Source organism: Lithobates pipiens, unplaced genomic scaffold (genome assembly GCF_037356315.1).
Source record: "Lithobates pipiens isolate NorthernLeopardFrog02 unplaced genomic scaffold, aLitPip1_a1.2 Scaffold_3, whole genome shotgun sequence".
Classification (NCBI taxonomy): Eukaryota; Metazoa; Chordata; class Amphibia; order Anura; family Ranidae; genus Lithobates; species Lithobates pipiens.
Window position 1 is genome coordinate 40964359 of NW_027507790.1, and position 17371 is coordinate 40981729.

Sequence of the window (17371 nt, forward strand, 5' to 3'; positions counted from 1 at the left end):
CACAGATGTTGAGGACATACACTACATTGTATGTACAATACACTACCAAGTGTAGCTTACCTAAAAAAAATAAAAAAATAAAAAGCTGCTTGGAGGAAGCAAAAAAAGTTAGAGCAAAAGAAGCTTTGAAGTATGAACCAATTGCTAAAACTTGATGTCACAAGACTGGACTAGAGCTTCTCGTTCACTTTGTTGCCTTATGTTGGGAGTTCTGCTCCACGTTGTTTCCTCTTACGAAACAGTTGCATTGAAAAACTTGTCCTGTGACATCATCCTATATAATGAAGGTTTCAGTAAAAATGAATAAGAATGCAGTCAGGGCCTTTTTTACTGCTAATTGTTGCAAATTGTTATGCTAATCCTCTTCTCTCATTCAGAATTTCCATGTAACTTCCTGCTGAAGTTACCTGCACTGAATACATTAAAATGGATTTGTAGTGTGATGTTTGGGTAGCTTAGGAAATATACAAAGGACCTGAAAAGTATTTTAGCCCTGTATTACTCATTATATAGAAGTGGAAGTGAGAGGGAGAGAAAAACTTCCATTCTGCATTATCATCACTTATCATCCCTTATCATTGTCATATTCTCAATGATATAATTAATGAAAGATAGCGTTCCCCCTCGGATCTACAGCGACTTTACTTCCAAGTGCACTTTCAGTGCAATATCAAATGCACTTTGCACTTGTAGTTTGGGCCAATGCAACTGTTCTCGACAGCAGCTAAATACATCCCTCTTAGCCCTTGTACACACGGTCGGAGAATCTGTCGGAATGTGTCTTATCGGACCATGTCATCGGATAATCCGACTGTGTGTGGTATGCATCGGATTGATTCCGTCGGAATATCCGTCGGACCCAATTTTCCAACATGTTGGAAATATTTCCCGACCAACTGGGCCGGTCGGACCTAATCCGATCATGTGTAGAGCATTTTGATCGGACCAAGTGCCACGCATGCTCAGATCAAATTCCTACATCAAAGCTATTGGCTACTAGCCTGAATGTAGTCCCATCGTAACGAAATTACGTCATCACGTTCTGAAAGATCGGATTTTTCGCCAACTTTGTCCGACCGTGTGTATGCAACAGTTTCGGACAAGATCCGACGGACAAAATCCGACGGGCAAAATCCGACGGATTTGGTTGTGGAAATCTCCGACCGTGTGTACAGGGGCTTAGACCAGAGCAAAGATTGCGAGCATTGCATAGCCAAGTTTTGATGAAAGACGCAACTGCCTGGCAGCCGACGGCCCGGCGCGATCTTCGAAGATCCTCAGAAGCTTGAGGTAAGATCATGATCTCTCTCCTCAATCCTACTCTCTCTGTTTCCCCCTCCCCCTCTCTATAACCACCTTCTACTCCCTTTCCGTTTCTTTCTCCCCTTTTCCACATCATTAGTTATTTATTGCTAAAGGGTTATACTGTTTGAAGGCCTGATAACAGGCTCCCTACATCTGATAGAACTGTTTGGCACAGCAAAGGCTTACTGCTAGAATAAGTCACCTAATGAGAAGTGGTAATGATATGCCCCCCTCCAGGGGTTCTGCGTGGGGCTGGGTGCGGCCTGGACCTGGGTGGAGCACCAAAAGAGGTTAGTTGGAGGTCCTGGTCACCCCCTTTTTCGGTGCAGAGCCTGGGATGGGCGGTGTCCGGGTTGGCCTGGATCCCCTCAGCGACCGAGGTTGACACGGGGCAAAAAGCTGACCCGATGAGGGATGGCATGCCCAGTTGGCTGCTATGCATTCGATGGCTGAAAACTTGAGCTTGCCACAGTTAACTGGTTGATATAAGCACTAGGGTCATACGCCCTACAAATAAAAGTAACCTTCCTAATGCCATATCTACCTCGGTCTCTGTATGTTACCTTTCTTTTGTTACCAATGAAACCAGGACTGTCTTTAATATTGATTGGGCCCTGGGCAAACACTTTCTTGCCCCGCCCCATTCTGAGACATCCAAAAAATAGCAGATGGACTCAGAATCAGTTTACTGCAGCAGATCACGCAGCAATTGTAATTGGTTGCCAGAGGTTACAGCCTATGCTTACCACTCACTGGCTGGTTGTTAGAGGTTACAACACATTATTTCTGCTTGCCGATTTGTTTCTAGAGTCTACTGCATATTATTAGCACTCACTGATTGGTTACTAGGGGTTACAGTACATCATTACCACTCACTGATTGGTTGCTAGAGATTACAGCAGGTCACTACTGTTCACTGATTGGTTGCTACAGGTTAATGCACATTATTACCACTCACTGAGAACTGGAGCAATCCCAAATAATTGAGCAAGTTAGAGACTGTGGACATGCTACAGGTAACAATCAGAGACTGCGGACATGCTACAGGAGACAATCAGAGACTGTGGACATGCTACAGGTGAGACTGCGGACATGCTACAGGTGACAATAAGAGACTGCGGACATTATACAGAAGATGCGATGAGAAAAGATTATAGGCACTTCCACATTTATACATTACCGGCTGTGATTGGAAACAGCCGATCACATGGTTAAAGAGCCATGTTATATCGGCTCTTTACAGAGATCAGGGTCCTAGGACACAGCGTGGCCACAATTACCATGTTGCGCACCCCTGCAGGTGTACGAGAGCAGCTGTTCTCATATGACGTTCGCCCAGAACGAGAGCGGCACTGCTCCTCCGTCATTTGACAGTTGTCAGTCGGCAAGTGGTTAAAGAGAAGAGTTCTCAGGGACAGTTCACACCATATGCAGTCCTGTGCGTTTTATTTTCTGCATCTTAAACATGTGGAAAGTAGGTTATATGGATATATGGTTTCCAATGGCATAGTTCACACCAGTGTGGTCAGTTCCTGGGCTTTCCAGTTCCAGAAAAAGTAGAACATGCTGCATTTTTCCTGCACTGGACTGTACCGGAACGCGGTAAAACACATCTAAATCGCACTGGGATGCACTGTAACGTATCACAAATGCACTGGACCCCAGTAAAGTGAAAAAAAAAAACAGGAAAAAATAAGAAAAAAGCATCAGGAATGCATCTGAAAATGCATCAAAAGAAACGGATCCAGAACGGATCTGGAGTGCGTTTTTGTGGTGTGAACCAGCCCTTAAAGAGAAAGGTTTTCAGGGATCATCTAACGATGGATAGATTAGGAGATAGTCAAGCAGATTGGGGAAGGGAGTTCGCTGATGTGCGATTTGACATTTTAACAGCACGTTTTGAAATTGTGGGCAGAATTGCGGTGATCCCGGCTGAGATTCCAATCACCTACGGAGCGTAAACGGCTGATTTTCAAAAAATGCAGATTGGTGCAAACATCAATCTCACCATCTCACAAACATAAACCTAAACTTTTTTTTTTTAAGCGCTAAAGGTATATGGGTTCTACGACTGTGTTTTTTTTTTAATTAAAACGAAAACAGCGATGGCCAGCATTACATCAGCCCGTGAAGGATGCGGTAATCCCATCGACTTTCCCTGTGTTTCCATAGTATTAATCAGAGGAGATCAAACAGCTTGACTTTAAATTGGTGAAATCTGACAGCAAGGACACTCAGCAAAGTCAATAAGCGGAGCCCATTGGATGCTGCCACACCATCAGCTATTTAATTATTAAGGAAATGTGTGCTCACTTTAAAAGGAACTGGAAAGCCACAAAAAAAAGAAGGCAAAAATAATAAATAAATATAGATGAATAAATAATAATAATAAAGTAGTAGTTTGCAGGCGATATGTGGATGTAGTGGGGGATGTGTTGGATGAGCAGCATATAAAGGTATGTGGATGATGAACATGTCATGCTGAATATAGTGATCGAGCAGCAGAATGGCTGGGACAGATCGATGATCAGCAGCACACATCCCATCCCAGTCCTTCCTCACTGACATCTAGTATTCCACACACTGGGAATGACGTGTGATGGGAGGAGCGCCGCTGGCCCCGCCCCCGGCTCATAGACACACTGCTAGTGACACACAATAGAGAGGCCGAGTCCGCACAAGGGAGAGCAGAGCTTCGGGGGGAGGCTGGAGAGGAGTGCGCCCCGTACACAAGGAGGACTGAGGAAAGCTGGTAGGACTGAGCCTTTCATAAGCAGGACATGGCTCTCCATACGCTGCCTCCATTAATTCAGCCTGGGATACAGTGACATCTTGGTGGACCCACACAAAGCTCCCTTGTGGTCACTTGTCCCCCCTTGTCCTGGTGTGCATGAGAAGCCCTAAGCTCCCCCCCCCCCCCCACCAGCCAGATAGAAAGTCCCTCCCCACCCCCCCATTGCGTCCTCCACAAACCTTTTTTTTTTAAATGTTTTCTTTCTGGAGACCAATGGTGGTGCTGAAAGCCTCATGCTGAGTCTCCCTGGTGAGGTGTCCCATTGGGGCCGGGGACAGGATGCTGGAGCCAGCGGGCTTCGCGGAGGCGTGGCGGGCACAGTTTCCGGACGCGGAGCCGCCACGCATGGAACTGCGCACGGTGCGGGACATGGAGCAAGAGTTGGAGAGGTGCAGGGCCACCGTGCGTAGGCTGGAGCGAGAGCTAAACCGGGAACGGTTCCGTATGATTTACCTACAGACTCTGCTGGCCAAGGAGAGGAGAGGTTACGACCGCCAGCGATGGGGCTTCGAGGTGAGGGATCCACCTGGAGGAGGAGAAGAGAGGCCCTTGGGGTCCAGTCGGGAAGAGCGAGGATTAGGTCCTGGTAGGGAAGAGAGAAGTCCGGAGGAAAAGGCTAGAGGTCCGGGCCGCAGGGAGCCACCTGTCGGCGCTCCGGACCTGTCTCCTGGGGATGTGACTCGGGGTCCCCGGCGACTGTTCAGCTTGACAGAGAGAGATGGGTCAGAACCCCGATCGGACCGGCTTAGAAGGGCGGCTTCTCACCCTGAGGGGAGTCCCAAAGTCACCTTACCAGTAGAATCTCGCCGTGGCCGCTCTTCGGATAGCAGCTGTGGCTGGGATGGAGAGTATGAGGAAGCTGAATTGAACCCTCGCTTTATTCGGGATAATGCATTGCCAGGGCCTGGCAGTCGTTGGGGGGAACCTTGGCCACGTCGATCTGTCTCCCCTCAGAGTTTTGAGGATCTTGGGGGAGGGTATACACCAGACTGCAGCTCCAATGAGAACCTGACCTCAAGTGAAGAGGAGCTGTCCTCGGGCCCGTCTGGACGGGTGTCACCTCGGGGTCTTTGGGGTCGCTCCCCTCCTTCACCTGGCAGCGCAAGCCCTCCCACCCCACAGGCACCTGCCCGCCAGTGCCAGCTGAGAGTGTCTGAGGCTGCAATAGTTGGAGTGAGGAGAAGTGGACAGATCTGGCCAAGCTGTGTAGAGCCTTCTTCAAGAGATGGAAGCTTTCATGTAGATGGAGGTGAGACAGAACGAGTGTTTTCAATCAATTTGAAAAATGTCAGCATGTCTTGCAACTTTTTGTGTATTCATGCCCTGTGATATCATTTGTTTCATCTATGTTTATCTGTGTTCCAAACTTACACATAGCCGTAACATTTCATTTTAAGACATTTGTATGTACAAGAAGTACTGATAGTACTAAAGTTTGTAGGTTTCAGATCCATAATTTTCAGCTTTAGGACCATCGTCAGCTGTAAACTTTAGATCAGGGGTAGACAACCCCTAGAGAGGTGATCTACCTGAAATGTTGTTGGAAGAAAAATCGCCAGGGTGCAGTGCGCTTTTTATTAACGGGATAACCCAGCAAGGCCCCGTTTAAAAGGTAAATAAGTTTGAAGCGTTCAGGAGCCAATAGTAAGCAACATAGAGTTCAGGGGTCAATAGTTGGTAACAGTTCAGGAGCCAGTAATAAGTAATTCGTAGTCCAGAAGTCAGTAGTAAGTAATGCAGAGTGCAGGGGTCAGGAGTAGGTAAGGTAGAGTCCAGATATAAGTAGTATGCAACACAAAGTGCTGGGGTCAGTAGTAACACAGTTCAGAAGTCAGTAGTAGGTTACAGAGGTCAGTAGAAAGTAACACGGAGGTCAGTGGTAACTCTTGCAGAATACAGGGGTCAGGAGAAAATAACACGGAGGTCAGTAGTAAGTATTGCAGAGTACAGGGGTAAGAACAAATGTACTGCAAGTGCAGTGGTCAGTATTATGTACTGCACAGTGCATGGGTCAATGGTAAGTACTGCAGAATGTAAGGGTTAGTAATAAACAAATTCAAGAGTTCAAAGGTCAGGGGTAAGTAATGCTTAGTACACTGGTCAGTAGTAAGTAACGCAGAGTTCAGAGGTCAATAGTATTTAAGCTGCCAATAGTTACATAGTTAGTTAGGTTGAAGAAAGACACCAGTCCATCCAGTTCAACCTGAGTAAGTGTCTACAATTGTCCCTATCCTTGTACATTGCACACTCACATCAGTCCCTACCCTCAAGGAGCCCACAATCCAAGGTCCCCATTTGTATACTAGGGCCAATTTTGGACAGAAGCCAATTAACCTACCTGCATGTCTTTGGAGTGTGGGAGGAAACCGGTGCACCTGGAGGAAACCCACGCAGGCACAGGGAGAACATGCAAACTCCAGGCAGGTAGTGTCGTGATTGGGATTTGAACCAGCGACCCTTCTTACTGCTATGTGAGAGTGCTAACCACTACACCACTGTGCCCAATAGATGGATTGAAATTTTGGCTGGTTCAGCAAGGACCAACTGAATTTTGATCCATGTATGGACTCTGTGGTTGTACGGAAGTTGGTCTACTGATCACCTCGAATGTGTCGATGGAGAAATTGGGTCAGTTCGTTTTGTTAAACTTGCTGGTTGAATGGAAAAAATTGACCCATCTCAGGCCAGCTTTACTGCATAAGCTAGTAGTACTTCACACACAGTGCAGAGGTCAGGAGTGTGTAAGCCACCTCAGATGCAGTGGTGCCAAGTAGACTACAACATGTCAGCCAAGGAGTAGCCTAGAACCTCCTTTTGGCTCTGCAATGTCTATAGTTGCTCTGTTTTGAAAGGCTTTGGGTGGGATCAGGAACTTGCAGCTGGCACAACAGGGTTGCGATCTACCAGTCACATGACTACAATTGACAGATTGTGATTGGCCTGTTCTGGATCTTCCCCCGCTCTAGAAGGCAATGGGTCCTCAGGACAGGATCTGACTGCCAAAAGAGATTTTGCTTAGGTAGTTCTGAAAGTTCTAGTATACACTGGCTTATTTGTATCCAACAGGCTTGCATGTTCACTTCCAGAGCATTAATGGGTATTCAATGGACCTGATGCTGAAAAATTCCAACCCAGCTGGTAGCCACCAGGATGGCTGCAGTAGTTGTATATTGACAAGGCATCTCTTTGCCTACCTTACATTTTTTGCCAGATCATAGTGTAGCAGATCGCAAACATTTTTTTTTTTTATTTGTTTGGCCTGAGGTCCTGAAGACCAATTTCAGTTTTCATGCCTAGAGTAATGCATGACCATACACGCACAGAATCTCGGCCGTTTGCAGACTGAACGATTATTCATCGGTCAAAAGTGAATTGGCCACTAACTGACAGAATAAACGGATCGTTTCCATGATCATAGTGATTGTTGGACAACAATAAAAACGTATATAAATCATACAAGACAGAATATTCTTTTTGTTTCGATTACAACATACAGTATACATTATAGTTAAAACAGTAAAAATTTTCGCTTCGGATCCATCGACATCAGCCAGGCCCATGGTCGGTAAAGTTGGTTCCAATAATGGCACGATTGTCGAACAATCTTTCCGAAAACGACCAGTTTCGGCCGAAAATCTGTGCGTGTATTGGCAGCATAAGTATTCTGGCACAGAGGAAGAAACCTATTATGATTTATTATTGTAAAAAGCTAATCTGGGAATCTGTTGTTTCTAAATGCAGTTAATAATAACTTCATCTTATTAAAGCGGAGTTCCAGGCAAAAATTGGATATTTACTTATTTATCTTTTCATACCTTTTTGGTATGTTTCTTCTTCGGGAATTCCGTTCCAAGGCACCACGGCGACGTACGTCACTTCTGCGGTATTTATATAAGCCCACAACAGTAAAATCAGTATGTATATGCAGTAAAGCATGCTTGTAAGGCTTCATGTACACTGGCAGCACCTAAACTTGAGTTTAGGAGCTTTTGGCGTTTATTTTATTTTTTGCCAAATCTCCTAAACGCAGCTCCATAACCCCCCTATGTGTCAATGTACAAAGCAGAGTTTAGGAGCTGCCACATTTTAGGTGAGCTTCAACCACCCTCTACTGAACGTGATATAATTTGCATTCAAGATAGGCGCGCTTTGACTGCCGGCCACAGGAAAACGCAGAATGCGGCAAAGACGTGCTGCGATTTTGCAGCATTTTGTATTTGCCTGCGGTTAATGTAGGCCAGTGTACATGACGCCTTATACTCACTATAGAACCTAAGGGGTTAATCTTATACATTTGTGTAAAAAGGCTGTTTGATCCTGTCTTCTCTGGTCCTCCCCTTCTTCCACTGTCCCCAATCAATCTCCTGATAAGACAAAGCCCTAGGGGCCCTTTAGCACATGCTGTCCGATCAGGTCCGCCGGTCAGTTTTTCAGGCGGAGCTGATCGGACGCTACATTCACCTCCTATGAAGCAACGGATGTCAGCGGTGACACGTCTGCTGACATCTGCCGCTATCCTATCCGGTCCGTCAAATCCAGACGGACGGAAACCCTATTTTCTATCCATTTGGCGGATCGGATGAAAACAGACAGGTGGCTTAGTTTTCAGTCGATCTTCCCCACAGAGTATAGTGGGGCTCTTACAGGTCCATCTCAGCACGGTGAGCGGAGACCGTCTGTCTTCTGCCTGCTCAGCGGAGATCAACGGATCGATCCCCGCTGAGCAAGCAGAGTCCATCTAAACAGACATGCCCTGTGAGAAAGGGGCCTAGGAGGCACTCTGCATATGCTCAGTTTGGTATGTTATGCTAGAGTTTTTTTTTGTTTGTTTGTTTTAATTGGTCCTGTGCTGATTACATGCACCTTCCCAATCAGCACTGTCCAGACAGAGGGTCAGGGGTCATGCAGCATCATAGGACAGTCAGTGTAGAACGAAAACTCCTCTTACAAGCTTTACCCGGCACTGATAGAAGTCACAAGACTGCTATATACTGCTGATGAGAGAGGGTATTTAGCAGTTTATATTTACTAATAATTGCATTTCTATGTTCTGTGGGAGACCACATATAGTGAATGCAGGGTCCTGGGTTTAGTAACACTTTAACCGCATGTGCCCTTTGTAATCTATGGGTCTATAGTGGCTGGGCTGGTGACATCCTTGCTGCTCTATTTTTGGTGTGGAGGACATCATATGAATTTACACTTACAGGAGACGGTATTATAAATACATTCTACGTTTCTCTACCTAGTATTGCTCAAGTAGGTAGGGAAATGTAGAATGCCCCCCATTTCCAAGCAATGCGTACCCCCTTCCTGACAAGCTGTTGAAAAACTGTGTGTGTGTGGACATTATACTTCTCTGTTTTAAAGAACTTCAGGAAGAAATATGTACAGACATGAGACGAGTCACTGGTTCAACTTGTGCCCAGTCCTACAGTTTTTAAATGTAGATTTTGGACATTAAACCCAGAGCAACTGGACTTCCCCCTAACAAAGGCTAAGACGTTGCATAAGTGTCTAAAATAACATATTTGGATAGTCTTTGGCCATATACCTGATTGTGCAATCCCTGAAGACAAATCTAAACCATCCAATTAATTGTATCCAGCCAGGCAGGCCCTTGTACTGCATTGTCGCTGGAAAATATAGGAGCTTGTACAATCAGATTGTATAGTGCAGGGGTCTCCTTAAAACCAAAGGGCCAGTTTATACCATCCATGGAATTCATCTTTATAGCCAAAGCTCTTTTGACTGTACTTGTCCTATGGATCAAAGGAGTGTGTAGTTCATTCTGCACTCCTGTGACTTGTTTTCAGCCAACAGCGGCTAACACCAGCTGCCCACTGATGTCAGTCGCTCCAGGCTCAGTAAAGATCCCGACTTTACAGTTGGCACCCACCTAGATGCCTGGACCAGCAGCTGGCCTAGCCTCTCAGCGAGCCTCTGGGAGACTGAGCCAACTTTGTCCCCGCCCGCTCCTTAGCTCAGCACTCTGGAGGGGCAAGAACAGAGAGCCAATGACTGACAGAACCAGCTCTCTGCAGCCTGAAGATCAAGAACTGGGCGTTCAGCAGTCCTTGATTTCTCAGTTCTCGGTATGAAGCCAGCTGTGGAAAAATGCAGCATCGGTGCAATGCTGCATCCACCTAGCTGAATAATATTTTGTTTGTTTTTCAGGAATCTCAAGCTTCTCTTTTAAGGAAAAATATCAGCCCCTCCTTTCCAGTATCACCAACTCTGAATATGCTACATTAGCGCAGATGTGCCAAAGGTTTCGGTCAGATCTTTGGGTCCCAGAAAATACCTGGGGTACATCTGCGCATGTGTGTAAAGGGGGGGGGGGTCCACACATGCGTACTCTACTGGTATCGGGGACCTTGATACCTGTGGTGTCTGCATGCATACGCTGAAATCCCCAGTGCATGTGCAGATTTGCCACAGATCTCTCCTGCTTTCCAAAGACCTGCAGCACATTTGCACATGTCATGAATCCTTTGGCACACATGTGCCTGTCAGTACAGCATATGTGATGTGGACATCCTAATGCTGCGTACACGCGACCATACTTTCCGGCAGATCAGGTCCAACGGTCTTACCGACGGACTTTCGGCGGAGTTCCCGACATTCCGAATGAACGGTCTTGGCCACACACAATCACACCAAAGTCTGACGGATTCGACTGTGATGACGTACGACCGGACTACAATAAGGAAGTTCATAGCCAGTAGCTAATAGCTGCCCTAGCGTCGGTTTTCGTCCGTCCGGACTAGCATACAGACGAGCGGATTTCTCTATAGGAACGGGGTCTGGCGGAAAAATTTGAAACATGTTCCATTTCCAAAGTCCGTCAGATTTTTTTGACAGCAGGTCCGATGGAGTCCACACACGATCGAATTGTCCGATGGATTCGTTCCGTCTGACCTTTGCTGTCAAAGTTTGGTCGTGTGTACACGGCTTAAGAGATAGCAGGGATGCCGAACAAGAGAAATCAACAAGATTTCCCTATCCACACTAACCATTGTCACTGGATGATCTTTCCTACCGGCTATTGCATTGTGACAGCTTCCACCCATGGCTGTCAGAATACCTGAACATTGCCTTCATCTGATTGGATGCAGGCACTGTTTGGTCAAGAATTTTCCATCCAGCTTAACAAAATTCTAGTGAAATTTGGAAGGAATTTCATACGATTCAACTCTAGACCATACAGCTTCTAAATAAATTGGCCTCTTGGTGAACTCAGTGGGATTGTCCAAGCATGGGGATTTAATCTGTGAGGTAACAACGTCATCAAGATGTTTCAGGGAGATGGCTGGACAGAGTAGAAGCTGAAGTTTTTCATTGTGTGTCATCTGCTGTTTATTGAGGATCTGTTTACAGACAGACGGGGCTGTGCTCACTATGTGGTCAGTGGACTCAGATAGGAGACTTTATAATGCCAATGAATAAACAGCCTGGGGCAGATGTCTGTCAATTGAAACCTGTGGTCATGCAAAAAAAAATATCACGGGCTGTAAGAGAATGCTATTATTTGTTTCATCAGCACATACAATGGGCCCGGCTAGGTATGGAGGACATGCATTAAATGTATGTTTTATATAAATCGGAATTCTTTTGGAGTTTGTGGCACCTAAGCACTGGAAGTGAAACATTATCCCAAATTTTCCTAGTTTTACACAGAAAAAACGTTTAAAGCGGAGAAGAGCTGGAGCCACTGTCCAGATTTTATTCTCTTCTGTGTTCAGTGGAAGGGCTTTTTTTTATAATTTCATGACAACAGGAAGTAAGGGAAAATCTCTACAAAGTGAATCATTTCCTCAATTGCAGTTGTTTAACCACTTACAGACCGGACCATTTTGCTGGTCAAAGACCAGACCACTTTTTGCGATTCGGCACTGCGTCGCTTTAACTGACAATTGCGCGGTCGTGTGACGTGGCTCCCAAACAAAATTGACGTCCTTTTTTTTTTTCCCCACAAATAGAGCTTTCTTTTGGTGGTATTTGATCACCCCTGCGGTTTTTATTTTTTGCGCTATAAACAAAAATAGAGCGTCAATTTTGAAAGAAACAAATTTTTTATTTTTTGTTATAATAAATATCCCCCAAAAATATATAGAACAACATTTTTTTTTCCCTCAGTTTAGGCCGATACGTATTCTTCTACATATTTCTGGTAAAAAAAATCGCAATAAGCGATTATTGATTGGTTTGCGCAAAAGTTATAGCGTTTACAAAAATAGGGATAGTTTTATGGCATTTTTAGTAATAATAATTTTTTTATTATTATTTTTTTTTTACTAGTAATGGCGGCGATCAGCGATTTTTTTTTTTTTTTTTTTTTTTATTGTGACTGCGACATTGCGGCGGACACATCGGACATTTTTGACACATTTTTGGGACCATTGTCATTTATACAGCAATCGCTGCTATATAAATGCAGTGATTCCTGTGTAAATGACACTGGCAGTGAAGGGGTTAACCAGTGGGTGGTAGTGTAGGGGTTAAGTGTTCCTAGGGGTGTGTTACTAACTGTGGGGGGGGGCTGGGCTTTCATTTAGTGAACACTGATCTCTGCTCCAATCACACGGAGCAGAGATCAGCGTCACTAGTTGCTAGACAGAATGGGGAAATGCTGTTTACAACGGCATTTCCTCCATTCAGCCGCCCCGTGAGACGATCGCGGGTATACCCACGGCGATCGAGTCTGCGGGACCCGCGACTGAACTCACGGGGTCCCGACCGGCACACAAACGTGCCGCCGGTGGCGCGCTCACGATGGCAGGGCGGCATTGAAGATTGGACGTACCTGTATGCCAATATGTCTGTCCGTGCCATTCTGCCGACGTACATCGGCGTGTGCTGGTCGGGAACCGATTAACAGCTTAGCATTAAAGCTAAAATCCGGGTAGATATGGGAAACATGTAATAAAGTTAGGGCTAGTTTACAGTTGCATCAAAACATGACTTTGGACACGCTTTTGTTAAAGCTGTCCGAACACCTGTCACTAAATAAGATGGTTAGCTTACAGTCCTGTTTACACCTTGCTTTTGCTTGGGGCTTTGGTGGCGCTTCGAACAGCCTTTGGTGAGGCTTTGGTGGCGCTTCGATGGGGCTTTGGTGGGGCTTCAAGCGAGCTTTGCCATAGACTTCTATGAAGGCTTTGAAGAAGTTTTGAAGCACCACTAAAGCTACATGGGGTATAATTTTTGAAGCAAAGCAAAAGCAAGGTGTAAACAGGACTGTAAGCTAACAGTTTTATTTAGTGACAGGAGCTTTGACTGGCTTCCAGAGTGCTTTAACAAAGCCTGTCCAAAGCCTTGTTTTGAAGCAAGTGTAAACTAGCCCTGCGATTTGTTTCAAATCGAATACTTGAATCTGTTTCTATATTGGTTTCATGTAATCCTCTGTGCAGCAGCACTCAGTCTGAGAAAGGGAGAGGCAGCAGTATGAGGCAGTCAGTGCTATATTTCTTTACACATACACCAATTGGCTATAACATAAGGATGACCACTCGCCTAATATTGAATAAGGCTGGCCATACATTATATAGTTTTTGTTTTGTTTTTTTGCACGATTTTCTTTTTAGATTTATCAAACACATAATATGAGGTCGAACCTAAATACTTTCAATTTGTATGCAATCAGGCAGGTCCTTGCACTACATAGTTAAGATAAATCTAAAGGAAATTATACAATAAAATTCTATAAAGCATCGCCAGCTTCCGTCTCCCTTTTGCCGCTAAAACAGCCCTGACTTACCGAGGCATGGACTCCACTAGACCTCGGAAAGGTATGCTGTGTTCTCTCGCACCAAGCTGTCAGGAGCAGATCACTACCTCTGCCGGTTTTGTCTCTTTCCCATAGTGCTTCCTGGTGCCATCTCTTTCCCAGGTAAGCGACGCACACGCATCTGGCCATCTACATGATGTAAAAAAAAAATCTGATTCATCAGACCAAGAGACCTTCTTCCATTTCTCTGCAGTCCGGTTCTGATGTTCACTTGTCCATTGTAGATGCTTTTGGCTGTGGACATGGGTGAGCATGGGCACCCTCAGCGGTCTGTGAATACGGAGCTCCATACGCAACAAACTGTGTTTTATGACACCTTTCTATTGGAACCTGCATTAACTTACAACAATTTGAGCTATGGTGGCTGTTCTATTGGATCGCACTACACAGGCCAGTTTTCACTCCCATGTGCATCAATGAGCTTTCCACCCAGGAATCTGTTGCTGGTTCACAGGTTTTCCTTCCTTGGACCTTTTTTTTGGTAGTTCATGACCACTGCAGACCAAGATCCTCTCACAAGACCTTCAGTTTTGGAGATGCTTTGACCCAGTTGTCTAGCCATTACAATTTGTCCCTCAGTAAAGTCGCTCAAATACTTACACTTGCTAATTTTCCTACTTTCAACAAATCAACTTCAAGGACAATGTGTTTACTTAATGCCAAAATGATCCCATCCACTTTCAGATGCCATTGTAATGACAAATGTTGTTCACTTTATCTGTCAGTGGTTATAATGTTACGGCTGATTTTAATGGCTGAAGATTTTTTAACCTTAATGCATTCTCTGATCTTCTGAGGGCATCTCACCGCCCCACCCCCAGTTATATTTACCTGAGCAGAGGCTCTCTTGGCTCTCTCGCAGCTCATTGGCTCAGAAACAGCACTAGAAGTCATTGGCTCCCAATGCTGTCAATCACAACCAATGGACACGCAGATCGGTGTTTGGAAGCGGGCACTTGGTGGTGGGAGGAGCCTGGTATGCCGGGGGGAGGACCCAAAAGAGCTGCTCTGTGCAAAACAATTGCACACAGCAGGTAAGTATAACATGTTTGATACGGAACGTGTGTAGCACTAACCCCGGAAGGAGCTGCTGGTTTGATTGGGCTTACCGTTACCTTCTTCTCCTCGATTTGTGTCTAGGGGTTTCCCATGATAGATGGCCCAGTAACTTTAGAGACTGACGACAGATCCGCATAAAGGGATTTTTATTTGCAAAAACGTAAACAACGAACAGTCTCTTAAAATAGGATCAAGAGGGTTAGGAAGGAAGTTCAGGTACTCTTAGTGTCAAAGTCCATAATAAAGGCCTTGCTTACTTTGACTAAATCCAGAGAATAGCCATTCACAACTGGATGTTCACTCAAGCTGGACAGTCCCTCTCACACAAGGCCTAGCAGCCAACAAGTGCTTTACTCAGGAACAAGTCTCTGCCACAGACGTTGTTGTAGATGTAGAACATACAAGAATAAGTCTCTGCCGCAGACGTTGTTGTAGAACATTCAGGAAACTTAAACTTGTGGAACACTTGTGTGATACCTGGATCTTTCAGCCAGCTTGGCGATACCCACAAGACCGGATTCACTTAGGTACTTCAGCCCCACCAGGCTCTTGCTAAGAAGCCAACCCGTACGTGGCCTTCTTCTGAAGAGTCCTCCCCTGGATAGCTACGAAGTTACTGGGCCTCTCCAACTACCGGAGATGGCACCGGACCACCTTGGAATCCTTCTTTAGTTTCCTTGCCTCGGGCTTGCCAGCCCCGAGACAATAAGTCGGGTGGATCCGCACCCCAGGCCATAGCCTTCCTGGGGGCTGGTCAGGAGGACTAGGACCATGGAGTCAGAACATATTTCTGGACCGGAACCCTGAACCACGTGACATCCGCATCTTAAGTACCCTTTCCCAGAAAGCACAGCAAGAGTGACACTCCCACTGGGCGGGCTCTGAGAGAGAGTAACCTTAAAGCACCCAACCAGACTGTGGTTCTATGCCTGCCAGAAGAGACAGTGCCCCTTGTGGCCAGGCTGAAAATCCTATAGTCCAGTCAGACTGATGCTGAGGTCCAAATTTAGAACAATTGTACCCAAACGAAACTGCAGTCCAGGTCTAACCTTAACTTTCAAAAACATAGCGCATGCTCTTCAGGAGCCGCATGTGTACATACAGAATAAGGGATGGCAGAGTATAATATGAAGAGGTGGGATACGATTAAATAATAAGATCTGAATGGAGGGAAAATCGGTCCTGTGGGATAGAGGACGCTGAAGGGGGAGATGATTTGTAGGGGAAGATGGGTTATTTTTTCATTTTTTTTTTTTTATTTTTTTTTTTTTTTTATAACATCTCTGGTATGTCTTTTCCTCCATATCCATGGATAGAGGGCGGTTGTAAGATGGGCCTCTGTGGTGGTGTGTCCTCCAACCTTTGAGACCCAGAACCTTACTGTGGAGAAAATTCAAAAATTCTAGCACATTTATTCAAATTTGTCAAGAAAATTTGCTCTCAGAACATTGAGTGTGTGTATATGTATTTATATATTATTATATATATTATATATATAGTTGCAAAAAAAAGTATGTGAACCCTTTTGGAATGATATGGATTTTTGCACAAATTGGTCATAAAATGTGATCTGATCTTCATCTAAGTCACAACAATAGACAGTCACAGTCTGCTTAAACTAATAACACAAAGGATTAAAGTGGAGGGCCACTCTGAAAAACAAGAGTACATAAAAAAAATTAGCAAAAAATCTGAAAGAAAAAAAAAATATTTTTTTTTTAACCACTTCAGCCCCGGACCAATTGTCAGCCTAAGGACCAGAGGTCTTTTTACAATTTCGCACTGCACTGCTTTAACTGTTAATTGCGCGGTCATGCAATGTTGTACCCAAACGAAATTTGCGTCCTTTTCTTCCCACAAATAGAGCTTTCTTTTGATGGTATTTGATTGCCTCTGCAATTTTTATTTTTTACGATATAAAAGGAAAAAGACTGAAAATTAAAAAAAAAAAAGATATTTTCTACTTTTTGTTATAAGAAAAATCGAATGAACTAAATTTTAGTCATACATTTAGGCCAAAATGTATTCAGCCACATGTCTTTAGTAAAAAAAAAATGTCAATAAGCGTATATTTATTGGTTTGCGCAAAAGTTATAGTCTACAAACTAGAGTACATTTTCTGGAATTTATACAGCTTTTAATTTATGACTGCCTATCTCATTTCTTGAGGTGCTAAAATGGCAGGGCAGTACAACCCCCCCCCCCCCCCCCCATGACCCCATTTTGGAAAGTAGACACCCCAAGGAAATTGCTGAGGGGCATGTTGAGCCTATCGAAATTATTTTATTTTTTGTCCCAAGTGATTGCATAATGACACACAAAAAAAAAAAGTTTACAAAAAGTTGTCACTAAATGATATATTGCTCTCCCATGCCATAGTTATATGTGGAATTGCACCCCAAAATATATTCTGCTGCTTCTCC

General features: G+C 44.8%; 1 protein-coding gene across 2 annotated transcripts in view; it reads left to right on the forward strand.

Moving 5' to 3' along the window:
* The first annotated feature begins 3939 nt into the window (after window positions 1–3939).
* Window positions 3940–17371, forward strand: part of BCR (BCR activator of RhoGEF and GTPase) — a 96378-nt gene continuing 82946 nt past the window's right edge. Inside the window, exon 1 of one of the 2 annotated variants that reach the window (XM_077461532.1) lies at window positions 3940–5348. In XM_077461532.1, the coding sequence (XP_077317658.1) occupies window positions 4379–5348 (970 nt within the window). In that variant the 5' untranslated portion in view covers window positions 3940–4378. The remainder of the gene's footprint in view (window positions 5349–17371) is intronic. The other variant, XM_077461533.1, reaches the window with a different exon arrangement.